General features: G+C 56.1%; 2 protein-coding genes across 3 annotated transcripts; both read left to right on the forward strand.

The window, feature by feature from the left end:
* Window positions 1-353: 353 nt before the first annotated feature.
* GDI1 (GDP dissociation inhibitor 1) lies at window positions 354-6611 on the forward strand. The gene is made up of 11 exons (XM_043571623.1): window positions 354-715; window positions 1945-2052; window positions 2192-2291; window positions 2438-2572; window positions 3035-3233; window positions 3501-3632; window positions 4221-4320; window positions 4711-4882; window positions 5181-5325; window positions 5463-5517; window positions 5600-6611. The coding sequence occupies exons 1-11, from the start codon at window positions 671-673 to the stop codon at window positions 5750-5752; spliced, it is 1344 nt and encodes a 447-aa protein (XP_043427558.1). The 5' UTR covers window positions 354-670; the 3' UTR covers window positions 5753-6611.
* A 727-nt stretch (window positions 6612-7338) lies between these two features.
* On the forward strand, window positions 7339-14028 carry FAM50A (family with sequence similarity 50 member A). Of its 2 annotated transcripts, XM_043569806.1 has the most exons (13): window positions 7339-7576; window positions 8789-8873; window positions 8983-9082; window positions 9270-9415; window positions 11834-11910; window positions 12023-12089; window positions 12231-12292; window positions 12602-12678; window positions 13061-13115; window positions 13307-13355; window positions 13455-13525; window positions 13609-13719; window positions 13850-14028. In XM_043569806.1, the coding sequence occupies exons 1-13, from the start codon at window positions 7466-7468 to the stop codon at window positions 13856-13858; spliced, it is 1020 nt and encodes a 339-aa protein (XP_043425741.1). In that variant the 5' UTR covers window positions 7339-7465; the 3' UTR covers window positions 13859-14028. The 2 variants fall into 2 exon arrangements, with proteins under 2 accessions (XP_043425741.1, XP_043425740.1); XM_043569805.1 differs by having other exon boundaries at window positions 7351-7576; window positions 13455-13719.
* Window positions 14029-25696: the final 11668 nt, after the last annotated feature.

The raw sequence follows: 25696 nt of genomic DNA on the forward strand, positions 1-25696 counted from the left end.
CGAGGGGATGCGCTTGGCTGAGGGCTGCAGGAGGAGGCGCCCGGATGTAGCTGTAACGGAGTCAGGCCAAAGGGAAGGCCGGAGGGTCTTCAGCAAGCCCTTAACCGGCGAGGGTACGGAGGGGCTGAGGCTCGCGGGCGGGGAGGGCGGGGCGGTCCGTGCCTGTGGGGGCGGGGAGGGGGGGGGAGAGACCGTCGTGACAATAGCTGCCTTCGCGTCCCGAGGGGGCCGCCCCCGGCTGCCGCAGCGGCGCGCGCCCGCCGCACCCAGCCTCCTGGGGGGCGGGGCGGGCGGCCGGGTCGCGCGCGGCTCCCGCGCACGAATCCCTCGCGGGCCGCAGCACCGGCCGCCGGCCGCCCCGCCCTCCCCGCCCCTCTCCTTTCCCCTCAGGGCTCTCGGCGAGCGACGCCGCCCGCGGAACCGCGCTCGTGCTGCCTCCCGGACCCCGGCCGCCCTCCTGGGAGGCGAGCCAGGGAGGCGGTGGCCCCAGCTGGCGCGGCGGGACGCGGGGAGGGGCTGGGACTCTTTGACGCGGCGGAGGGGTCAAGCGGCGTCGACTGCCGCCATCTTTGGTCCAGTGCGGCGGCGGTGGCGGCGGCGGCGGCGGTGGCGGCGAGGACTGTGCTGAAGGAGGAGGAGGAGCGACGGGCGCTGGCAGCGAGGCCTGACCATGGACGAGGAATACGACGTGATCGTGCTGGGGACCGGCCTCACCGTAAGTGCGGTCTCAGGCGCCCGGGGTCCCGTATCGTCTCGTCCTTCCTGCGGCGCTGCCGCCCCCGACCGCCGACCCCATCTTCCCGTCATTGCTGTCCGAGGCGCTCGGGTCCCCAAAAAGACCGCCCGTGCCCACCCCACCACCGTCCGCGACATCGTCTTTCTCCACCCCCCGTCGCCCGGTCTGCAAGAAGCGGCCCTCTACCTAGCCGCCCCCTCGAATCCCGGGCTCGACCTCCGATCCCCCCCTTCCTCTGTATCCAGGCCTCCTGGGCCAGAAGATGCATCCCCCACTCGGCCGGAGTCCCCCCTCCCCGCCGTGCCCCCGACCCCGCCCACCAGGCCCCCAGCCATCATCCGCACCCCTCGCCCACACAGCATCCCTCCCACATCTTGTGCTAATTCTGGTGCGGGTGAAGTACAAGGTCCCTGGGTAAGGGGGCCTCACCGGGGCGGGCCCTCATCCTGCGTTCCTGGCTTCTCAATGCGGCCCGGGGGCCCAGGGAATGTTCCAGAAGGAACAGCATTGGGGCCAGGGAGCACATTCCCGCTACCCTACCACGGTTTCCCATGGAGATTCCAGGCTGAGGAGTATTTGCAGCCTTTGTCCTTGGCCTGGTGACAGAAACGAGTGAGGGTGTTTATCTTCCCTCTTCCCCCAGACCCTGTTGGACTGCTCCCCTGGAGAGGCTCCTCTTTCTCAGTCAGGGTGTAGAAGCCCCTCCTGTGGCTGGGCACACGTACACACAGGGTCAGCCGCTCCTGTCCTTTGAGGAAAGAGCAGCCCAGGGTGGGGCCTGAGATTGCAGGCCGGTGTCGAGCCTCTCTTCACTTCCCTTTCTGGTGCCCTTCGTTGTTCAGCTGGATCTCCTCTGAGGCTCATTGTGGGCTTTCTGCCTTTTAGCGTGGTCCTACGTAGATAGATGGCTTTCTTGTCATGGCCAAGGCCATCCCTGTGTCTGCTGGGCACTCTTTCTCTGGACACCATCCTTATTTCTGTTTCCTTGTTCAACTCTGCTCAGCAAAGTTGTAAAAGGGACTGTGGTCAGATGAAGCTGTCACCCCGGCTTTTAGGGGAGCCAGCCAGCCAGGGGTGGAAGGAGCTTCCGCTGGAGCAGGGTCTCTGTAGGTTTGCTCTCCCGTCAGGTTTAGGGTGGGGAACAAATCAGGGCGGCTGTTGGGAATGTGGGCAGAGGGAAATGCAGCAAGTGTTGCCCCCTTCTCCAGGAATGTATCCTGTCCGGCATCATGTCCGTGAACGGGAAGAAAGTGCTGCACATGGACAGGAACCCCTACTATGGGGGAGAGAGCTCCTCCATCACGCCCCTGGAGGAGGTGAGGCTCCTGGGCCCAGGCCCATCCCCCGTTGCCCTTTCACAGAAGCTGCCTGAGCAGCTCCATAGATTCTCTGGGAAAGGGGGGCAGGGACCAGACGGGGTGGTCCTTGAGGCGCCTCTCTTTCTCCTGTTTGCAGCTGTATAAGCGTTTTCAGTTGCTGGAGGGGCCCCCCGAGGCCATGGGCAGGGGCCGAGACTGGAATGTCGACCTGATCCCCAAGTTCCTCATGGCCAATGGTGAGAGGGATGAAAAGAGGTGTCGTGGGAGGTGATGAGGACGGCTGAAGAGGGGCAGGCTCTGGAGGAGGGGTGGCCGTACCAGCTAGGGAGCTTCGGGAGGGGGGAAGCTGTGCCAATGTTGTTTCTTCCCCACCGCCCCACAGGGCAGCTGGTAAAGATGCTGCTGTATACAGAGGTGACGCGCTACCTGGACTTCAAGGTGGTGGAAGGCAGCTTTGTCTACAAGGGGGGAAAGATCTATAAAGTGCCATCCACTGAGACCGAAGCCTTGGCTTCCAGTGAGTACAGGTTCCCTGGGCCAGAGAATTATGGTGAGGGGCAGAGCAGGGCGCCCAAGGTCACATTCCCCACGCACTGCCAGAAGCCCCTTGGTCTGGCCGCCTTCAACTGCCCTGAGCCTCACAGCGGAGGCCAGGAGGGAAGTCCACACGCAGAACGGATGTGTGGATGGTTGCTCCTTCTGGAAAGACTTCAGCCTCTTGACCGGGGCTCCACGTGTCCCGTGAAACATCCCCAAGTGTTGGAGCTGGGAGGATCTGTAGAGTCTGTCCAGCCCAATCCTCTCTTTGTACAGATGGGGAAACTGAGACCAAGAAGGGCAAAGGGGCTCATGTAAGCTTACACGGTGGTCGTCAGCAAAGCTTGGCTGGGAGCTAGGGCACCTGCTTTCTTAGCCCGCCTGCTGGGAAGGAGGGCTTCACGTTCTGTGGGGTACAGGCTTCTCGCATCTGCCTCCACAGATCTGATGGGCATGTTTGAGAAACGGCGTTTCCGCAAATTCCTGGTGTTTGTAGCAAACTTTGATGAGAACGACCCCAAGACCTTCGAGGGTGTCGACCCCCAGAGCACCAGCATGCGCGACGTCTACCGGAAGTTTGACCTGGGCCAGGACGTCATCGACTTCACTGGCCATGCCCTGGCGCTCTACCGCACTGATGAGTGAGAGGAAGCTGGCGTGGCAGACCCCCTCGTCTGGCTGCACCCTGCCCTCCCCACTCCTGCACGCTGCTCCCTCCATCCGCCCTGCACGTTTCTCGTAGTCAGCCACATGTTCACCTGTCAGCTTTTTTGTTCTTTTTGCGCATTTATTTGACCCGGAGCCTTCCCCAGGCCGTAGACGGTGGTGGGGAGGCTGGCCTGGTGCTTGGGTGGGGGTGAGCTGGGGTGCTGCTGTTGGAGCTTCTTCTCTTGACCCCATCCTCCCAGTTACCTGGACCAGCCCTGTCTCGAGACCATCAACCGCATCAAGTTGTACAGTGAGTCCCTGGCTCGGTACGGAAAGAGTCCTTATTTATATCCGCTCTACGGCCTCGGTGAGCTGCCCCAGGGCTTTGCAAGGTGAGGTGGGTTTTTTCTGTTGGCAGTACTAAGTAGGACCAAGAACGGAAATGGCCTTGAGGATCTTTGTGGCATTCGTGCCTTCCCGTCGTGGTCTAGTGTGCTTTATACTGCACGTGCTCGGGTGCTGGGGCGGGGGGCGGTGTGCCACAGCAGGGCGTGGAGGTACAGGGTTGAAGGACCAGGGCTTCACCAACAGGGCCTGCCTGGCTCCCAGCCACGTTCAGGCGGCACCACGGCTGGGCCTGGGGCCTTGGAACCTCAAGTCGGAGGGCTTCCCCAGAGCCCTTTGTTCTGCTCCCCAGACCATTCCCTTGAGGAGCCATGCCCTTAGGCTTCTCTCACGGTAGTCCTTTGCAGAGTGGTTTGGGTGGAAACCGGAGAGGAAGGAGTACTCCGAATTCAGTCCTGAGTCTGTGGCAGTGACAGAGGTGGGAAGAACCACCAGGTCTACTGAACTCTGCCTGCCTAGGGCAGCCTTCTTTGTACCCCAGGACTGGTTTGGAGGCGGGGAGTGGACAGCACAGGGGCACCAGTCCCTGTTTTCTCCTGGGAAGGAGACTCCCACCATCACTCTCCCCACCACAGGTTGAGTGCCATCTATGGGGGGACATATATGCTGAACAAACCCGTGGATGACATCATCATGGAGAATGGCAAGGTGGTGGGTGTGAAGTCTGAGGGAGAGGTAAGCCTTCTCCGTGGTGCAAGGATGGCGGTCTGGGTGGGGCTTGGCCTTCTCCTTAGAGGCTCTCTCCCCGGTGACTCGGCCTCTGCTGGGTCTCTCCGTGGGTCCCCTTGGGCTGCGGACCAGGGCTCCGGAAGGAGTCCACATAGCCACTTCTGTTGGTGAGAGGTAGCTCTCAGACCCGCTTGCCGTGTCAGGGGTCCAGGGAGTGTTCCCCATCACAGGGTCTGGGTAAAAGGTGTTTCCCAGCGCTGCATTCGGGGGCCAACCTCCCCGAGGTACAAGATGAAGCTGTACCGCTCAGAGGAGCACAGTGCCAGCCCTCGCTGTGGACTCAACCCCACAACCACCTAGGGGAGTGTTTGGATAGGCCTTCCGGTGTTTTCACAGGTGGCCCGCTGCAAGCAGCTGATCTGTGACCCCAGCTACATTCCAGACCGGGTGCGGAAAGCCGGCCAGGTTATCCGCATCATCTGTATCCTTAGCCACCCCATCAAGAACACCAATGATGCCAACTCCTGCCAAATCATCATCCCCCAGAACCAAGTTAACAGGAAGTCAGGTAGGCTAAGCCCCACGTGACTTCCTCTAGTGTGTTCTCTTTGGGGTGGCTCTGCCTCTCCCCGTAATTCTTGGAGCTCTCTGCCTGATCCCTCCATGGAAGGATGGGGACCCGCATAGCAGGCCCTGTGACTTGGGGCCCTAGGGATTGGGTGGCTTGGGCTGTGCTCTGTGAGGGTGGCAGTCTGGATGCTGCCTGCTGTGCCGGACTGGGGAGGAGTGGGCAGGCAGGCCCGAATCGAGCCCAGCTTCCAGGGGCCCTCTGTGCCCGTGTTAACGGAGCCCCTTCTTGCGGGCAGACATCTACGTGTGCATGATCTCCTACGCACACAACGTGGCCGCGCAGGGCAAGTACATCGCTATTGCCAGCACCACGGTGGAGACTGCAGAGCCGGAAAAGGAGGTTGAGCCTGCCCTGGAGCTGCTGGAGCCCATTGACCAGAAGTGAGGGGCTGGGGGGCTGGGGCCGAGGCTGGGGGGGGGGGGAGGAAGGGAGCCGAGGAGCTGGGGGAGGGGTGCAGAGGCCACGGGGAGTAAGGCTTGTCGCGAGGTCTCCTCCCTCCCCTCTGTGTACCCCTCAGGTTTGTGGCCATCAGTGACTTATATGAGCCCATTGACGATGGTTCCGAGAGCCAGGTAAGCAGGCTGTCTTGGCCCCAGCTCCTAGCTGCCTACCCAGGGCCCCTGCCCAGCTCACCCTGGCTCTGGGTGTTTTCAGGTGTTCTGTTCCTGTTCCTATGATGCCACTACACACTTCGAGACAACCTGCAATGACATCAAAGACATCTACAAGCGCATGGCAGGCTCCGCTTTTGACTTTGAGAACATGAAGCGCAAACAGAATGACGTTTTTGGAGAAGCTGACCAGTGATTGATGCCCCTCCCCCACAGCCTAGCCCTTGGTGCCCTCTCCCCTGACCTGAGTCGGTTTTCCTCCAGGGCTGGGGAGATGGGCGTGGCTGGGCACCCCTGTTTCCAGCATTCTCTGCTTCCCCCACCACATTCTACATTCCTGTCACCCACCTCATTGATTCACTGACCAAATCCTTAACCTTAGTGATGGTTTGGGAGACGGGGGGTTGGATAGCATCCTCTTTCTTGGCCCTTCCTTATTCTGGGAAAAGAGGGTTCTTTCCCTTGTGTGTGTCTCTTCCCCCCTCCACTCCTAATTCTTCTGCTCTGTTTGGGAAGAACGTGGAGGAAAAGCTGACTTCTGTCCCCACTGCTCTTACCCCTACTTGTAGTGGCCTTTGGAGATGCCCCCTGCCTCCCCCCACCAGCTCTCTTGCGTGTTGGAGAGAAGGGGCCCTCCCAGCACAAAGTTGCATTCCGCCCCCCCCCCGCCCGCCCCGCCCTCGTTAATTTATTCTAATTTATTAACTTCGGCCCCCCTGATTTGGGAAGGGAGCAGAGTGCCTCTGCCCGCAGCCTTCTGGTGTGGCCTGGGAGGGGGGAGGGCTTGCGTGCAGCCCGGTTGGAGGTTGATCTTGCTATTTTTTGTTGCTAGTTTTGTGTTTGTGTTCTCTGGCATTTGCCGAGAGAGAAAAGAGATGTGAGCAAAGCAGAAGGAGGTGGGAAAATGGATCCAAACCCCAGTGCGCCCTGCCCCAGCCCACAACCTTTCCCTTAGTGGTGGGAAACCCTTATCCTGCAAAGTGAATGTGTCCCCTTCCCCGACCTCTAGTGTATTTCACAGAAAACCTCTCAATAAAACTGTGTTGAAACCCGAACCCAGGTCTTTCGCTTTATTTCCAAAAAACGGGTGCTGGTGGGGCCTCTGCTCCTGGGGCTGTTTTGTTGTAGCAGTTCAGACTCTGGCTTAGTTTTGCTCCGGATGGGAGTGAAAGGGGACTTTCTTCATCAGGGAATTAGCTGCTAAACCAAAAGGGCCCGTCCGGAGGAAATTGGTCACACCGGCTTACCCAAGGCCACCCAGCGAATTGGTGCTGGCACCAGGACTGCAGTCCCTTAGGGTCAGTGGGGGGGGGGGAGGGGAGGAGAGGGAGAAAGGAGTCCGGCATGGGGTAGGGGGTGGAAGTAGAGGAAGTGGAGAGGGCAGGGTCCCTGTCTCCAGGTCAAGGAGGAGGACACCCAGGCCCAGCTTCATGGCCTGGGTTAAAACAGGAGACTGGGGCCCAGTCTTGGGTGGGGGTGGGGGGTCAAAATCGAAGCTGTGGGAACCGGGGTGGCCTCAGGGAGGCAGCAAGGGCGCGGGGCAGCGGTGTGGGTCTGGCCTTGGGCTGGCCTCAGCATTAAGGAAGAGGAGGGTCTGGGGGCCCAGGCTTGAGGTCAGCTGGCTGAAGCAAGACGGGGGACCCAGCCTCGGGCCAGGGGGTAACGTCATCAAAGGGATGACGGGGAATCTAGGAAGCGAGCGACTGGGGTCCAGCCTCCGGAGGCCGGCGGGAAGGGGCGGGGCGGCCGGCGGGGCGGGGCGGGGCGACTGCGCGTCCCCTGGTGCCTGACGTCACCGCGCGGGCGTCAGCTGACTGCACGGCCGCCGCCGTCCCTGCAGCCTCTGAGACTCCAGCAGGCCGCTGTCGTCGTCGTCGTCGCCGCCGCCGCCGCCGCCGCCGCCGCCGCCATGGCTCAGTACAAGGGCGCCGCGAGCGAGGCGGGCCGCGCCATGCACCTGATGAAGAAGCGGGAGAAGCAGCGCGAGCAGATGGAGCAGATGAAGCAACGGATCGCCGAGGTGCGGGCCCGGCCGGGGCCTCTTAGAGCACGCGCGCCGCCCGCCGCCCCGGCCCTCTGGGGCCCCGCGAGACCCTGGGCGGCGGATGCAGAGCGCAGGCGGCGAGCCGGGGCCGGCCCCTTGCTCCCGCACCTCCAGCAAAATGTAGAAACGATCTGGCGACAGTCTGCTCATCTGTAAAATGGGCCCAGGAGGCGGAAACGAGCTAGCTTGTGACAAGCTCCCAACAGGAGGGAGCTGTAGTCGTGGCTCCGTTGGTGGCATTAGGGCTCCCCTCGCGTACACAGAGCGTCCTCACCCTGGCCCCTCGGCCCTGAGAACGAGGCCTCTGCCCTGATCCCATGGATGCCAGGGAAGTCAGGCCCCACAGGCCGTGGCGCATCCACAGGCCACTGAGGCTCATTCCAGCGCCCTTTGCACCGTGACAGAGGCAGAGTCCAGCGTCCGGGGTGCTAGCGGTTCACTAAGGGCTTTAATGAGTGGTCGGTGGCGGCGGGCTGGCAGGAAAAAGGATTCCTCTGCTTGGGCCTTTTGGGGAGACTCGTCTGCAGAGCGGGGACCCGGGGTGAGAGGGGAGGGCAGGCTACGTTGGGTACTGTGGATGCCAGGCCCAGGGAGACAGCTGTGCGCCGGGGCCCGGCGTGGCCTGGCTTCACGCTGGTGCCCAAGCCCTGCGGTCTTGGTGCGGGCTCTTCAGCCCGTGGAGTTGCATTTCTCTGCTGGCCACCTGCGTTGGAGGCCACCAGCCAGAGAACGACCTGTGTGGTACCGAATGGGGTGGGGCTGGCCTGGAGCGAGGTCTCATGGGAAGCTGTTGGCAACATCTAGAGCCCCTTGGCCACTCTTCACTCTCTCCTGTCACCTCTCGGCTTGGGTCTCCAGACCTTCAGCTTAAAGGCTGGGTATGAAAAACACCCAAGGCAGGTAGGGCCTGTGACCCCAGGGCCACTGAGGGAACTCTGGTCCCCAGCAGGAGACATGGAGGGGCCAGATCGGCACACAGGTCGCAGGAAGCCACTTCATTTGGCTCCCTCAGCACTGGAAGGGCCCTTCATGGCCCTGTGGAACCTCCCATTGATCGAGGAAAGGGGACATGTCTTTCCCAGGGTCACATTATCGTGAGCCCAGCGGCAGATCTGGGGTTAGAGCCCAGCTCCCCGCTTTCCCGGTGGGGTGGGGGGGGCCCTCACTGCTGTCCTCCCTCTGCCACAGGAGAACATAATGAAATCTAACATCGACAAGAAGTTCTCTGCGCACTACGACGCCGTGGAGGCGGAGCTCAAGTCTAGCACCGTCGGTGAGCGAAGCGCACACCCCCCCCCCCACCCCCACCCCCGGATCCAGAGCCCTGCTGCTTCCCCGCGCTGGGCCACCCACCCTTATCCTCGCCTCTCCTCACCTCGTAGGTCTCGTGACCCTGAATGACATGAAGGCCAAGCAAGAGGCGCTGGTGAAGGAGAGGGAGAAGCAGCTGGCCAAGAAAGAGCAGTCGAAGGAGCTCCAATTGTGGGTCCTGACATCTCAGCCGGCAGCCCCCCCTCCCCGCCCCGGCCCCAACGTACAGCTAGTGCTTGGGGGTGGGCCGGGCGCTTCCTGCCCCGTGAGAGTGGGCCTGCCTGTCTGCAGGCAGCTCTGGGCTAGGGAAGGGGCCTCAGGGTGGGGACGTCGCGCATGGTGTGCTGTGCCTTGGTAGGAAGCTGGAGAAGCTACGAGAGAAGGAGCGCAAGAAGGAGGCCAAGCGGAAGATCTCCAGCCTGTCCTTCACTCTGGAGGAAGAGGAAGAGGCAGGCGACGAGGATGAGGAGGTGGCTGTGTATGAGGAGGAGCTGGAGAGGGAAGGTAAGGCTGGCTCTGGGAAGCCAGGCCATAGCAGAAGAAGCATATCCGTTACCCCGTCTCGACGGCCTGCTCCGTCGTGGTCCTGAACCTCACACATCGGGTGGGAGAGGGAGCGGCCGTGGGGCTTGCCTCCAGGGGCAGAGTGAGTCAGGGCCCGGCGTGTGGCCGCTAGGCAGGGCTGTGGGCTCTTTGGTGCAAGACGCCGACGCTTGATCAGGAAGTCTTCAGAAGCTGCCCTTCGTAAGTGCCCATGAAGGATGGACCGAGGAGGGGAGAGGATGGCCTTGGGGCAGCCCAGCAGAACCTTCTGCGACGATGGAGTCGTTCGGCTCTGTGCTGCTAGCTGGCCACTGAGCACGTGGCTTGTGTAACTGACGCCGAGTGTCCGTTGTTTGATTCATTTCAGTGTAAATTGATACAGCCACAGACATTCAGGACCTCAGTAGAGGTCTCAGCCGAGGGACCAGGGGGTGGCAGGGACAACTCGGGAAGGCTGGGGAGCAAGGATGAAACCAGCATGGGGGGCCCGTGTGCCACGTACCTGTTCTGAGCCAGCGCCGAAGCAGACAGATAGAGGCAGGGCGCCTTTCCTCTCCTTGGAGTCACATGGGTGAGCGCGCACCCTCTGAAGGGCCCGGGTCCAGCCCAGGGCGGGGAGAGCGTCTCACGGTGGGAACAGGTGAGCCGGGCCTTTAGAGCGAGGGGACTTCCACGAGCAACCAGAGGTGAGGCGTGGAGGGATGTATTGCGTCCAGAATGAGTGTCGCCAGCAGCAGAGCCAGCGGGAACGGACACAGTTGAGGACGTGGCAGGGCTTCCCGGCGGGAGGGATCTGAGGCGGGGGATGGTACCTCACGGCGTTGTCGCGGCCCCGTATGGTGGCTTCAAGAGGACCGGCTGACGCGGTAAGGAGAGAGAGCCCGAGCCTCCTGGGTTTCCCTGTGTTCACGAGCCGCAGTCAAACATGCTGAAGAGAAACCAGTGAAGATAACTGCAGTCCCGTTTAGTAATTTTGTTTGTTTATTTATTTATTTTGAGAGACAGAGGTAGAGAGCAGGGGAGGGGCGAAGAGGTCGGGGGAGAGAGAGAATCCCAAGCAGACTCCGCGCCGCCAGCACGGAGCCTGACATGGGGCTTGAACCCACGAACCGTGAGATCATGACCTGAGCCAAAGTCAAGTGCCGGATACTCAACCGACTGAGCCCCCTGGGCGCCCCAGTGCGGCTTCGTAATATAAGTGTTGAGTAGCATTCGATACTGTGCATCGTCGCGGCAGGGAGCACTGTGGTGGACGGCGCGGATCTGGGGGGAGGCCGTGAAGTTCAGTGTGTGTCACTGGGGCTTTGTGAGCACTTCCTTCCCCACAGTGGTTTTGTTTGGGGGGCCCGGCGATGAGGCACTGGCGTGGGATTCTTCTCTGGGTGATGCTGACGTGCAGCCGGGCTCCGGAACCGTGCTCCTAGGAGCCTGTAAGACCCTTTCAGGGGGTCTGCGAGGTCAAAAACACTTCCATAAGCGCGGCAAAGCCTGCTCGGCCTTTTTATCCTCCTTCTCTCTTGAGCGTGTGGTGTGGAGCTTTGCAGAGGCCACGTGACATGTGATGATGTCATCACTCCAACAGCTAACAGAACGTGGGCTTTCCCATTTCCGGGTCTTCACTGTTTCTCAGGCTTAATTTCAAATTCGGTGACTACCCAGAGCTACGGCCCCCAGAGGCGAGAGCTCTCCGGGGTCCTCGGTAACTTGTAAGGAAGAGGGTTCGGGGTGCTGACACCAGCAAGTTGTAGTTCCTTCATGTCTGAATTAGGGAAACTGAGTCCCAGAGTCCAAGATGTTGACGAGCCTGGCCTGAGCCCTAGCGGGGCTTCTCCTTCCCTCTTCCCCTCCGGCCCCAGTGTTAGTCGTCGTGGGACTTTGGGCTTCAGTGTCCTTATCTGGGAACAAGGAGTGCCACACCCCTTCGGGGCCGTCGTGAGGGTTAGGTGATACATCAGGTGTGGGCCCATGATGAGCACGGCTCCCGGTGCGGAGCGGGTCCTCCGCAAGCATCCACCCTTCTGAGGATGCCCCGTCCCTCCGTACAGAGGGCCCTTTGCTCCCTCACACACCAGCACCGATGCCTGAGGCGCCTGAGGTCGCAGCTGATGGGATGTGAACACAGTCCCCGAACTCCTGTCCAGCTGCTGGCAGTGGAGAGCGAGGCGAAGGCCTATTGGCAAAGGTGCTTTTTGGGTCTCCATAGTGCTGTGGACGAGACAGTGCCGGCCACTGTGACTGGGAACCCACGGTGGTGCCACGGCGCTCCGGGGAGCCTCCAAGGAGGTGGTGTTTGAGCTGAGGCTGCAGAGACAGAGGGCCAGGGTGCCCTGGCAGTGGGGCCCGTCATGCAGCCGACTGCCCTGTTTCCTTTTGCTCCAGAGATCACTGCAAAGAAGAGGAAATTGGGGAAGAACCCAGATGTGGACACGAGCTTCCTGCCCGACCGAGACCGTGAGGTAAGAGTGGCCTGCTCCCTGGCTCGGGCAGGGGCTTTTTCTCAGGGAGTGGGGTCCTGCTCGCCCCCCAAACAGCCCTGGGCCCCCCTCCTTCATCCCCCTCCTCTCCCAGGAAGAGGAGAACCGGCTCCGGGAAGAGCTGCGGCAGGAGTGGGAGGCCAAGCAGGAGAAGATCAAGAGTGAGTGCCTGCCGCGTGGGGTGCTCGGGGTGGGCTGCCTCTCCTGCCGACAGTTGTCGGGGCAGAGGCCTCAGGTCCCAGGAACTTGCAGGGGGCAGGGACGTCTGCGTCTGGAGGCCAAAAGGCAATTCTGCTTTGTAGGTGAGGAGATCGAAATCACCTTCAGTTACTGGGATGGCTCCGGGCACCGGCGGACGGTCAAGGTGGGTGGTGGGGAGCATGCACAGCCCCCTCCCTGGGCCCCCCCAGGGCCCAGCCTCCCTCAGGTTCAGTGGGAAGGAGCTTTCAGTCCTGACTTCAGAATTTCACAGGCCCTTTCCTGTGGGAGGACCCCGGGGAGCCTGGAGGGGCAGGGAAAAGGGCCTGTCCCTCGTGGGGGGTAGCCTGGGGCTCCTAGGTCCCCGGCAGGGACCTCTGGGCCACTGTCTTCTTAAGAGCTCTTCTCCAGGCTTCTGTCTTGTGTTACCAACCCCTTGCTCTTGTGGATGCTCGTCCCCGGGCCGCTCCTCCAGATGAAAAAGGGCAACACGATGCAGCAATTCCTGCAGAAGGCCCTTGAAATCCTGCGCAAAGACTTCAGCGAGCTCAGGTGCGCGTGAGCTCAGGAGCACGCACAGCACGTGTGTATGCTTGCGCATCTGGAGCGCAGGGTCCCAGGTGCCGGAGCCCCAAAGTCTGGCTGCTGCTCCTTGGGTGGGAAGGTGGCATTCTGGGCACTGTGTTCCTGAGCCAGAGGGTCAGGTTTCTTTTCCGTTCGTGTCACCGGGGACAGCTTAGGTGGGGGTATCTGTTTTGGTTCTTTATCCCCGAGGCGTAGGGTGGTGGGTGCCCATCCTGGGCCCGCCAGACCTCGCAGCCTGCCACGAAGCATTCTGGGTTGCCACCGGGACCACTGCCTCCCAGCTCCGGTGCCGGGGTTTCCTTGGGTGGCTGCTCCCGGGCGCCCACAGCCTCGTGCTTTTCTCTCTCAGGTCAGCGGGGGTGGAGCAGCTCATGTACATCAAGGAGGACCTGATCATCCCCCACGTGAGGCCCTTCTCTTCCCTGCAGCTGGGGGCGGGGCGGCCGGGCGGGGCCGTGGACTGTGGGGTGCCTCGGGGCTTCTCGAGAGGGCACCTTGCTCCAGCCTGGCCCTCTCGCTCGGGCCGGCGGGGGGGCTGCGGGGGGGGTGGGGGGGTGGGGGTGGCTCGTCAACCACGGCTCTCTTGCCTTCGCAGCACCACAGCTTCTATGACTTCATTGTCACCAAGGCCCGAGGGAAGAGTGGTAAGTGTGCCCGGCCCGGCCCCCTGCCTTTGAGTTCTCTCCTGTGTGGCAGGGTGGCAGCATGACCCTGACCTTGGGATGGCTGCTGCTTCCCTGCAGGGCCGCTCTTTAATTTCGACGTTCACGATGACGTGCGGCTGCTCAGTGACGCGACCGTGGAGAAGGATGAGGTGTGGAGGGGGAGGAAGAGCGGAGGGACGGGGTGCCCGCCCTCCCCCCCAGTAGCCTTGAACGGCCCTTCTCCCCGCCTCAGTCACACGCGGGCAAGGTGGTGCTGCGGAGCTGGTACGAAAAGAACAAGCACATCTTCCCTGCCAGCCGCTGGGAGCCCTACGACCCCGAGAAAAAGTGGGACAAGTACACGGTGAGCGGCACCGGGCCGGGAAGGCTGGGCGGGGGTCGGGCTGTGCGGGCCATTAGAGGATGGAAGGCCAAGGCCTTCCGGCCCCTGCTCCGCTCCACCTCCCTCTTCTGTGCTCTTGTGCTCACACCAGATCCGGTGAATGTCGCCGCGCCTCCGGCCCCCTCTGCCCCCTTCCCGGGGCCTCCGGACTCCGGGCGCTGCCCCCCACTGTCCCGGTCCTGACGTGAAGGGCCGGCTGGCCCCTGCCCCTGCCGTCATCATTTACTGCCTTTTTCTTTTACAGTAAATAAACACGTGTCCGAGTCGGAACACCTCCGTTGTGTTTTGTTTTAAACATTTTCTGGAGGAAAATTCACCGTTTTGACCATTTGAAGGTGTCCAATTCAGGGGTATTTAGTCCATTCACAGTGTTGGGCAACCATCACCTCTGCCTACTTCCAGAACATTTCTGTCATCCCTCGAGGAGACCCCGTGCCCATGCACAGTCCCTCCCCCAGTCCCTGGTACCCCCTTGTCTACTTTCTGTCCACATGGGTTTCCCTCTTCTGGAAGTTTCACATAAGTGGAATCATACAGTATTTCTGGCCTTTGTGTCTGGTGAGAAAGTGTGTATCTGGTGCAGGTGGGGGTGGGAAGGTGGAAGAGGAATGTGAGTCTGGGGGGGGAGAAGGCGGCATCTGCAACCCACTGGGGCCTGGGCGGACCCAGCTGTCCTTGCGGCCAACCCGCACTCCCCAGGGCACTTACATGGCATTGTGGTTCCTTATTGTGGGTGGGAGGGGTGTCCCCCCCCCAGGCGCGTGGGCCCCTCTGTGCCTCGTAGCTCCCCGCTCCACAGGGGACGTGACCGGCCTGTGGCTCCCAGCGCCCTCCGTCCCTACCAGGGCTCTGCAGACACCCCTTGGCCCCCTGGTGCCGCTCCCTTCCCGGCATCTCTTCCCGTCCTCACGTGGGAAGGCGGCCGTGGGTGCTGTTACACGCGGGCTCAGCCAGCCCTGCTTGCGCCGCCATCATGGTCCCAAGGGGACAAATCTGGTTTGGGGGTGGGTGCCCCTATTCCCCCCCCACACCTTGGCAGCCAGATCCCCCAGTTCCCCTTGGGTAAGCTGAGGCAGGCGGTCCCATTCCGGGAGGCTGAGGAAGGCAATCTGACCAGTCCCGGCTTCCATTCTTCCCCTTGCCTGAGGCAGAGCAGAGGGAACGGGGCAGCCCCGGGGCTGGTAGAGGGCATCCAGGCTCTGGGTCTGGCCCCGCCTCCTTGGCAGATGCACAGATCCGACCGGGGGGACTTCCCGGGGTACAGAGGCTCCTGTGCCCTCCTCCCACGGGCTGGGCCCCGAGTCCTGTTCGGATGCAACATGGGAGGGGGGGTCCTGGAGCAGAGCCATCTGGGGTCATTTGCAGGAGGGAGGAAGGCAGCCTGGGCCAGAGCACCTCGGGGCACAGCAGGGAGTGGGTGGCCAAGCCTGACCCTAGGTCCTGGACGTGGGGGACAAGTGTGAGGACGTCAATGGGGCCTTTTGTTTGGCACTGGGAACCCTGGACAGGGGATCGTCCGGCCTCTGCACCAAATCCTTCGTGCTGTCTCTGAAAAGGAAAGGGAGCCCCTGTTAGCCAGCTTACCCAATGGAAATGGTTTCCAAGGGAACCGCCTTCAGGGGGCCCATAGCTTCTGGAAAATAAACTCCTTGGGCCCAATCTTGGGTCCTGGCAGGAAAGGACCTGGAGGTTGGGTGGGGGTGGGTCAGGGAGGGAGTCTTTTGGGGGTCAGGATCGACGGGCCAGTGGGACTGTAAGGGAAGGAGACCCACTTCCTTATAGCCAATGAAGGGACAGAAAAGGCTATGCCATAGTTGGGGGTGGGGTCTCAGGAAGGAGCCCCTTGTCCTAAGTAAGGGCGCCACTCAGATGCTCTTCCTGGCTGCTGGCACTGGGCATCTGGCCTCACGCTTGGCTGGCACAGGCCAGAGTTCCTGTGAGGAGGGGGACTGCACGGCCTTCCTCTTGGGACCTTGGACCCACAGGAATGTGGAGCTCAGAGAGGGTGGGCGGCTGCAGGGAGAAGTAGGTAAGCTGTCTGGACAGGTGTGAGACTCTGGAACTAGTGACATCACCAAGGTCAGTAAGTGGTCCCCGATGTTTCCGGGGACCAGCCTGTGCCAGGGGTGGGCTGGGTCCTGAGGACACAAGTGAGAGAGGCTTCATTCCTGATGTGTTTGGTGGGGGGTGGGGTGGGAGGCTGAGTGTGCACGTGTGTGAATGTAAACAAACAGGGAAACAAAAAGTGAACTTTCTGAGGTCAGGACATTGAAGCTGGCAAGAGGGACAAGAGGTCAGCCGTCTCAAAGTGGAGGAGGGAGTGTCGCAGGCAGAGGGGAGAGCAAGTGTGAAGACACTGGCAGGCAGGCTGGAGGTGAGCAGGGCTGGGATGGAGGGAAGGACGGATGGGAAGGAGAGGGAGGGGAGAGACAGGTCAGAAGCCTAGGGTCCGGGAGATGAGCCGGAGGGGTGGATGCTGATCCTTTCTCGTTTACCTTGAACAGTTCTGCAAAGCCCAGGTTTTCACCCAGTTCACACATCAGCAAGAAAGGGGGGACGCGGGGATGCCCCGCCTCCTGCCCGGCCCTCCCTTCCCACTCCTCAATGCCCCCAACACAGAAGCTCTTGCTTTTGTCACTTACCAATACGTCTGAGTGTCCTGTGTCTCTCTCCGCGTCTGTACACTCAGAGCCTCCTCATGCTTCTGTTTTAAAGGAGCATAATTGATTTTACCGACGTTGGCAAATTCCCCTCCCTAAGGCCTGGCCCATTTTGCAACCCCACCAGCGGGTGAGAGTGTCCTGGCGCCCCTGAGCCTTGCCCACAGGGGACGGTCCATCACTCCTCGCCAGGGGACAGACGCAACCCGAGACGGAGTGTGTGTTCTCGCAGTGGGGGCTTTTTTTTTTTTTTAATTTTTAAAAAGTCTTTTCAACCGGGGGCGCCTGGGTGGCGCAGTCGGTTAACCGTCCGACTTCAGCCAGGTCACGATCTCGCGGTCCGTGAGTTCGAGCCCCGCGTCAGGCTCTGGGCTGATGGCTCGGAGCCTGGAGCCTGTTTCCGATTCTGTGTCTCCCTCTCTCTCTGCTCCTCCCCCGTTCATGCTCTGTCTCTCTCTGTCCCAAAAATAAATTAAAAAATAATAATAATAAAAAGTCTTTTCAACCGAAGGGCACCTGGGTGGCTCAGTCATTAAGCTTCTGACTTCAGCTCAGGTCATGATCACGGCTTGTGAGTTCAAGTCCCACATCGTGTGACTTGGAACCCCGCTTCGGGTGAGCCCCGCTTCTCCCTCTCTGTCTCTTTCTCTCTCTCTCAGCCCCTCGCTCACTTGCACACTCTCTCAAAAAAATTCTTTTCAACTGAGGAAAAATTCACATAACAATAACCATTAACCATTTAAAAATGTAGGTTACAAAGTGGCATTTACTTTGTTCACAATATTGTGCAACTGTGACCTCTGCCTGGTCCCAAAACATTTCCATCACCTCAAAAGGAGACCCTGTGCCCATTAAATAGTCTCTCCTCACCCCCTTCCCCCACCTCCTGACAACCACTAACCTTCTCTCTGTATGGATTTGCGTCTTCTGGAAATTTCACATAAACAGAATCATACAATTAAAGATCTATGAACATGGAAAGACACTTCATCTTCATGGATTGGAAGGCTCAATACCGTCAGGGTGTCTCTATTAGGTTTCCATCGCTGTGTAACAAATTAAGCAAAACTCAGTGGCTTAAAACAACACCCAGTCGTTACCTGACCATTTCTGTAGGTCAGAAGTCCAGGCATGACATAAGCGGGGCCTCTACTCAGGGCCTCACGAGGTCGCCCTGAAGGTTGGCTGGGCTGCATTCTCATTGGAGGCTTGGGGTCCTCTCCCAAGCTCATATCGTTCTTGGTAGGGGTCAGTTCCCTGTGACTTCAGGACTAGGTCCCTGTTCTCTCATTGGCTGTGGGCCAGAGAATGCTCTCAGCTCCCAGAAGCCACCTGAGATTCACTGCTACCCCGGAGCCCTCCATAGCCATGTTCATGCTTGGAATCTCTCTCTTCAGGAAAGGCCCCTTTGTGGTTAAGGCCTCACCTAATTAGGTCTGGCCCACCTAGATACGCTCCTTTTTGATGAACTCAAAGTCAACTGGTTAGTAACCTGACCATGGGAGTGATGTCCCATCATGTATGAAGGGTCTGCTCTGCCTCAAGGGGAGGGGATCATACAGGCTTATATGCTAGGAGGCAGAAATCTTGGGGCCATCTTAGAATTTTGCCCCATGATGACAACTTTCCCCAAAGTGATCTATGAATTCAGTGCAATCCCTACCCCAAACTCCAGCATGCTTTTTTTGTAGAAATTGACAACCTCATCCTCAAAGCATATAGACATGGGAAGGACCCAGAATATCCAAAAAACAATTCTGATTTCAAAACTTACTATGAAGCCACACTAATCAAGGCATGTCATATAAGTACAAGGATAGGTGTGCAGGTGGATGGCACAGCATCAGGAGTCCAGAAATAAATCCTTACATTTACGGTTAGGAAATGATGCTGGGAGGGCGCCTGGGTGGCTCAGACGGTTAAGCATCTGACTTCGGCTCAGGTCATGATCTCGCGGTTCGTGAGTTCGAGCCCCATGTCGGACTCTGTGCTGTCTTTGCAGAGCCTGCTTCAGATCCTCTGGCCCCCCCTCTCTCTCTGCCCCTCCCCCAGTTGTTCTCTCTCTCTCAAAAATAAACATTTAAAAAGAAAGGAAGGAAGGATGGATGGGTGCTGGAGCAGTCAGATATCTGTATGGAAAAAGTGAATTTTAACCCTGATGTCATGGGTTGAATTGTGTCCCCTAGAAAGAAATGTTGCAGTACTCCCCCAGGAGCTTGGAATGTGACCTGATTTGGAGACGGGGTTTTTATAGATGTAATTAAGTTAAGATGGGCTTGTATTGGAGAATGGGCCCCAATCTAATATAACTGGCATCCTAAGAAGAGAGGAGTCGGACACACACATGCAGGGAGCAGGTCATGTGACAACAGAGACCGCAGTGCTGTGCCTACTGGCCAAGGAAGGCCACGCACTGCCAGCCACACCAGAGGCTGGAAGAGGCAAGGACGGAGCCTCCCCCTAGAACCTTCGGAGGGAGCTCGGCCCTGCTTTCCTTCCTCTGGCCTCCAGAGCTGTGGGAGGATAAACATCTCTTGTTTTAAACCCCTCAGTATGTGGTACTTTCTTTCGGCAGCCCCAGGACATTCACCTTGTTTGACCATATGGAGAAATGAACTAGACACGGATTATAGGCCGAAAAGTAAGAGCCCAGACTGAGAAAAACATCTAAGTAAAACACAGAGAAAATCTTTGTGACCTTGGGCAGGACACAGAAGACATTAATAATAAAAGGAAAAATGAATAAATTGGACTTCGGGGTGCCTGGATGGCTCAGTCGGTTAAGCGTCCGACTTCGGCTCAGGTCATGATCTCACGGTCTGTGAGTTTGAGCCCCGTGTCGGGCTCTGTCCTGACAGCTTGGAGCCTGGAGCCTGCTTCGGATTCTGTGTCTCCCTCTCTCTCTCTGTCCCTCCCTTGCTTGCACTCTGTCTCTGTCTCTGCCTCTCTCTCAACAATAAACAAACATTTAAAAAATTTTAAAAAATAAGTTGGACTTCATAAAAATGCAAACTTTTTTTTTTTAAGTTTACTTACTTATTCTGAGAGAGAAACACAGAGAGACAGAGGGAGGCAGAGAGCGTGAGCAGGAAAGGGGCAGAGAGACAGGGAGACACAGAATCTGAAGCAGGCTCCAGGCTCCAAGCTGTCAGCACAGAGCCCGATGCGGGGCTCGAACCCACAGACCGTGAGATCATGACCTGAGCCGAAGTCAGACGCTTAACTGACTGAGCCATCCAGGCGCCCCAAAGCTCATTTTAAAGGGAAGACAGAAAACAAAGGCAATTAATGAAACTGGTTACCTAAAGGAGGAGGGACAGAACCAGGTGGTAGTGGTTCAGGAGGGGATGACATTGCCCTGGGTATATCTTCTGTGTAATTTTGACTTCTGGACACATGTTGCTGCTTTATATACCTAAAGATTAAAAACAACAGAATGGGGGAAAGCTAAAATTGAACACAAACAGAAATTATCCCAAGAGTATTTTGAATGACTAGCATAACCATATTAAAGGGATACGTGAAAAAGACTATCCAAGCAATCTTTTTTTTTAACGTTTATTTATTTTTGAGACAGAGAGAGATAGAGCATGAACGGGGGAGGGGCAAAGAGAGAGGGAGACACAGAACCGGAAGCAGGCTCCAGGCTCTGAGCCATCAGCCCAGAGCCCGACGCGGGGCTCGAACTCACGGACTGCGAGATCGTGACCTGAGCTGAAGTCGGATGCTTAACCGACTGAGCCACCCAGGCGCCCCATCAAGCAATCTTTTTAAAAAAAAATTTTTTTTTTTAACATTTATTTATTTTTGAGACAGAGAGAGAGCATGAACAAGGGAGGGTCAGAGAGAGAGGGAGACACAGAATCTGAAACAGGCTCCAGGCTCTGAGCTGTCAGCACAGAGCCCGACGCAGGGCTCGAACCCACAGACTGTGAGATCATGACCTGAGCCGAAGTCGGACGCTTAACCGACTGAGCCACCCAGGTGCCCCCAAGCAATCTTTAAATATAGCATTCTTACTTTACACCCTCAGTGTTGACGGAAGACACAAACAACAAAATCCTGCAAATAAATCCCAAACCCCACTCAGTAGGTTTGTCTGTCCTGGGGCTATGGGTGCTGCCTATTACAGGAGGATCACGCAAATGAGTCAACATATTGACGATGTTGGGAGCTAGGTCTCTGTCTCCCACTACTGGAGAAGGGAGACATAAATATGGACTGGGGAAAGGCTAAGAGCTTTTATTGTGGAATTGGAAGGGAAGGTATCAGTAGTGTGTCCTCCGGATTTGTATATATAAATCTGTCTGTCTATCTATCTATGTATCCATCTATCGGGGCAGATATCCTAGCTCTGCCCACTGATAGTGCCTAAGAGCACAATACCCCAGTAGCAATGAGCACACCTCAGCCCCATTTCTTGGTTTCTAAATATTATTCTCCTTGGAAGAACGGCTGATTCCAGGGTTGGGGTGAGCAAAAGTACAAGAAGCATGTGGAAATTCTTGTGCCAAAAGTAATAAAGGACCTAAAGAATTATGGGGCGGGACGCCTGGGTGGCTCAGTCAGTTAAGCGTCTGATTTCAGCTCAGATCATGATCTCACTGCTCTTGGGTTCGGGCCTCACGTTGGGCTCTGCGCTGACAGCTCAGAGCCTGGAGCCTGCTTCGGATTCTGTGTCTCCCTCTCTCTCTGCCCCTCCCCCGCTCACGCTCTGTCTCTCTCTTTCTCAAAAATAAACATAAAAAAAATTTTTAACAATGATGGGGACATGTCAGAAGGGCAGAGTCGTCAGCTTGAAGGGGCCAAATCTGACACAATTTGAACATCAACATGAATAATGAACAATAACGGGTTATAGTCCACTGAATAAAATGACGGTCCACAAGCCCATATTGATGATGAATACACAGATAAACAGAGGAGCTCTTCCTGATGGCAGAAGGCCATCGAATAAATGTAGGAGGGGTCACGGAGGAAGAAAACCCCTCTCGCGGCTGTCAGAATAATCAGTGATGCAGGCAAGGATTATCAATGATTGGGTGACGTTTTGATGAGGAACGGAATATTTACCTAGTTTTAAAGTATCTTCCTACAAAGTACTTTTTGTTAAGTACACTCTACACCCAACGTGGGGCACAAACGCAGAACCCCAAGATCAAGAGTCACACGCTCCACTGACTTAGCCAGCGAGGGGCTCAGCTACAAACTAGTTTTTTTTTTTTTAATCTTTATTTATTTCTGAGAGAGAGAAAGCAGGGGAGCAACAGAGAGAGAAGGAGACACAGGATCCAAAGCCGGCTCCAGGCTCCAAGCTGTCAGCACAGAGCCCGACGCGGGGCTTGAACTCACAAGGTGCTCACAGTGAACGTCACAGGGAGGGGACAAGGCAAAGACACACAGAGAGACGACGGCCTAGCCTCACAGGGAGAGAGCGTGGGTGTCTTCCCAACACGACACAGCCTGGATCTCACCATGAGAAAACATCAGACAAACCCAAACTGAAGGACATTCTACCAAATACCTGGCCTGCATTCCTCAAAAGTGTCCATGTCATGAAACGCCAAGGCAAGCACAGGAATGTTCCAAATGAAAGGGGACTGAAGAGAAGTGACAACCAAATGCAATGTGCAGTCCTAGGCTGGACCCTGCATCAGAAAAAACAACGTGAACATTTCTGATGTTGACATGTTGTACTGTGGTTATGTAAGTCACTAAAATAATTCTATCGTAACTATACTGTGGTTATGGAGTGCAGGCTGAAACATTTAGTGGTAAAGGGGCAAGGTGTATGCACATGACATTGAATAGTTCAGAAAAATATCAATTTTTTACATAAGATAAATGTTTTATACTATATATATATATATATATATATATACACACACATATACACGTGCATACATCAGAGAGGTGGGGGTGACGGAGAGGGTGAGTGAGAAAGCAAATGGGGCAAAATATGAACTATGGGTGAGTCTGGGTTAAGGGCACATGAGGGCTCTCTGTGCTGTTCTTACAATTTTTCTGTAAGTCCAAAACAATTGCAAATTATAAAATTAGAAGGAAATCAACCACTTCTAGCCAACATTTGACAGGAAGGTTTAGCCATGGCAATTAGGCAACAAAATAAAATAAAAGCCATCCAGGTTAGAAGGGAAGAAGTCAAACTATATTTTCAGATGACGTAATCTTGTATATGCAAAAGCCTAAGAGATCCCCTAAAAACATATTAGAGGTAATAAACGAGGTCAGCAAGGTTTCAGGACAAAAGGTCATTACGAAAACCAATTGTATTTCTATATACCCTAGCAATAAACAATCCAAACTGAAACTAAGAAAAGAATTCCATTTACAAATAGGATCAGAAAAAATAAAACACTTAGGAATAAATTTAACAAAAGAAGTACAAGGCTTGTACACTGAAAGCTACAAAATATCATCAAAAGATATTAAAAAGGACCTAAATAAACAGAAAAACATCTGTTCAGCCAGAGTTCTCCAGAGAAACATAACAGGACACACACACAGAGGATTTATTTTGAGGAATTAGCTCATGCAATTGTGGGGGCTGGCAATTTGGCAGGCTGGAGACTCAGGCAGGATTTCTATGTTACAATCTTGAGGCAGAATTTCTACTTCTCCAGGAAACCTTAATTTTTGCTTTTAAGGCTTTCAATTGAGTGGACCAGACCCACACAAATCATGGAGGGCCATCTGTACTTAAGGTTGACTAATTGTAGACATTGACCACATATACAAAATACCTCCACAGCAACACCTAGATGAGTGTTTGATTAAATAACTGGGGACCATAGCCTAGCCAACTGAAATTAATAAACATAAAATTGATCAACATCCCATGTTCATGGATGGAAAGACTTAATCTTATTAAGATGGCAACACCCCCTAAATTTACCGACAGAGTCAATTTCATCTCTATCGAACTCCCATTGGCTTTTTTTTTTTTTTTTTTTGCAGAAACTGACAAGCTTATCCTAAAATCATAAGGAAATGCAAGGGACATTGAGTATCAGGCAAAACACTCTTGGAAAAGAACAAATTCAGAGGACTCACAATTCCCAGTTTCAAAACTTACTACAAAACTACAGTGATCAACACTGTGATATTGGTATAAAGATAGACATATAGATCAATGGAATAGAAATGAAAGAGTCCAGGAATAAACCCATATATCTATTGTCAACTGATTTTTGATGAGGGTGCCAAGACCATTCAATGGGGGAAAGAACAGCCTCTTCAACAAATGAATAGCAGTCACATGGAAGAAAATGAAATTGGACCACAACCTCACATTACATACAAAAACTAACCCCAAAATGGATCAGAGACCTAAACTTAAGAGCAAAAACTATAAAACTCTTAGAACAAAGCATAGGGGTAAATTTTTGTGACCTTGGATTAAGGAATACTTTCTTAGATAAAACAACAAAAGACAAGCAGCAAAGGAAGGATAAATTAGTTGTCATCAAAATCTAAAACTTTTGTGCATCTGAGGACTCTATCAAGAAAGTGAAAAGAGAAACCACAGAATGAAAGAAAATATTTGCAAATCATATATAAGGGACTAATATCCAGAATATATAAAGAACTCTTACAACTTGACAACAACAAAGCAAAAACTCAATTAAAAATGGGCAGAGCTTAGGGGCGCCTGGGTGGCTCAGTCGGTTGAGGGTCCGACTTTGGCTCAGGTCATGGTCTCATGGCCTGTGAGTTCGAGCCCCACATCAGGCTCTGTGCAGACAGCTCAGAGCCCAGCCTGCTTTAGATTCTGTGTCCCTCTCTTGCTCTGCTCCTCTCCTGCTCATGTCTGTCTCTGTCTCTCTCTCAAGAATAAACAAAACATTTAAAAAATGGGCAGAGCTTGAATAGATGTTTCAGATTGCTTTGTATATCACAGAAGACATGCAAATGGCCAAGGAACTCATGAAAAGATGCTCAACATCATTCGTCATCAGGGAAATGCAAATCAAAACAAGATACCATTTCACACCCACTGGGATGGCTAGAAACAAACAATCAGATAATAAGGGTTTGTCAGAATGTGGAGAAATTGGAACCCTCATACACTGCTGATGGGAATGTAAAATGGTGCAGCTACTTTGGAAAGCTCTTTGGCCATTTTTCTCAAAATGTTAAAAATAGTTATCATGTGACCCAGAATCCCACTCCTAGGTGGAGGGGAAAGGAAAATGTGTTCATGCAAAAAACTTGTACACGAATGTTCTTAACAGCATTATTCACAACAGCCAAAAGATAGAAAAAGCCCAGATGCTCATCAATTGATGAATGGAGAAATGTGATATATCCATGTAATGGAATATTGTTTAGCCCTAAAAGGAGACGAAGTCCTGATCCATGCTACAACATGGATGAACCTTGAAAACATTACGGTAAAGTGAAAGAACCCAGACCTGAAAGACGCATGCATATTGTATGAGTCCGTTCATATGAAATGTCCGGAACAGGCAAATCCATAGTCAGAAAGTAGATCAGTGGTTGCCCGCTGGGGAAGGGGGGGGACTATTTATGAGTATGGGGGTTTCCTTTGGGGGTGATCAAATGTCCTAGAATTTGACGGGGTGGTTGCACAAGTTTGTGAATATACTACAACTCACCGAGTGTTACACCTTAAATGGGTGATTTACGTGATAGGCGTATTCTATCTTAATAAAGCTGTTTACAAAGAAAAGGAAAAAGAAAGCAAGGGAATTAAACCTCCAGATTCCGGGCCGCGGTGGCGGTGGCGGGCTGGGTAAGGGGCCGGGTGTAGATGGCTGACAGCCTCCCGTCCTCGTGCTGGGCACTTGCACGGTATTAGCTGCGGGCCCTCCGGGTTATGGATCCTGAGGGGGAGGGTGTCCCGAGCAAGGACCGCGCGGACGTCGGCTGGTGCGCGCCTGGCAGGTCGACACACGGCCGCCGGCGCACCGGCAGCAGGTGGCCAGGGGCGCGCCTCGGAGCGCCTGGGCGGGGCGGGGTCTGTGCGCGCCGGCGCAGCGGCGCGCCGGGCCCGAGGGGGTGTGGCGCGGGCGCGCGCCGGTCCCAGGGTTGCCCCAGGCGGCGGGCGGGGAGTAGAGGGAGAGGCACGCGCCGCGGACGCGGCCATTGTGCGAGGGGGGGTCGGCTCGCTGGGCGGACACCCAGGCGGTTCCTGGGGTCCCCGGCTGCGCGCTGGGCTCCCCCCGGCCCCGGGGTAGGAGCGGCCCTCGCCCGCGCGCCCGGCCGCCCGGCCCTCCCTGGGCGCCCCTGCCCAG

The sequence above is a fragment of the Prionailurus bengalensis genome, chromosome X, assembly GCF_016509475.1.
Source record: "Prionailurus bengalensis isolate Pbe53 chromosome X, Fcat_Pben_1.1_paternal_pri, whole genome shotgun sequence".
NCBI classification, from domain to species: domain Eukaryota; kingdom Metazoa; phylum Chordata; class Mammalia; order Carnivora; family Felidae; genus Prionailurus; species Prionailurus bengalensis.

What these genes read in the sequence shown, in the direction of transcription:
- FAM50A (XM_043569805.1), top strand. Translation starts at nt 7,466, where the DNA reads ATGGCTCAGTACAAGGGCGCCGCGAGCGAGGCGGGCCGCGCCATGCAC. An exon ending in TGAAGCAACGGATCGCCGAG is followed by an intron (nt 7,577 to 8,788) that starts GTGCGGGCCCGG and finishes CCTCTGCCACAG; the next exon opens with GAGAACATAATGAAATCTAA. An exon ending in AGGACCTGATCATCCCCCAC is followed by an intron (nt 13,116 to 13,306) that starts GTGAGGCCCTTC and finishes TTGCCTTCGCAG; the next exon opens with CACCACAGCTTCTATGACTT.
- GDI1 (XM_043571623.1), top strand. Translation starts at nt 671, where the DNA reads ATGGACGAGGAATACGACGTGATCGTGCTGGGGACCGGCCTCACC. An exon ending in GACCGAAGCCTTGGCTTCCA is followed by an intron (nt 2,573 to 3,034) that starts GTGAGTACAGGT and finishes CTGCCTCCACAG; the next exon opens with ATCTGATGGGCATGTTTGAG. An exon ending in ACGATGGTTCCGAGAGCCAG is followed by an intron (nt 5,518 to 5,599) that starts GTAAGCAGGCTG and finishes GGGTGTTTTCAG; the next exon opens with GTGTTCTGTTCCTGTTCCTA.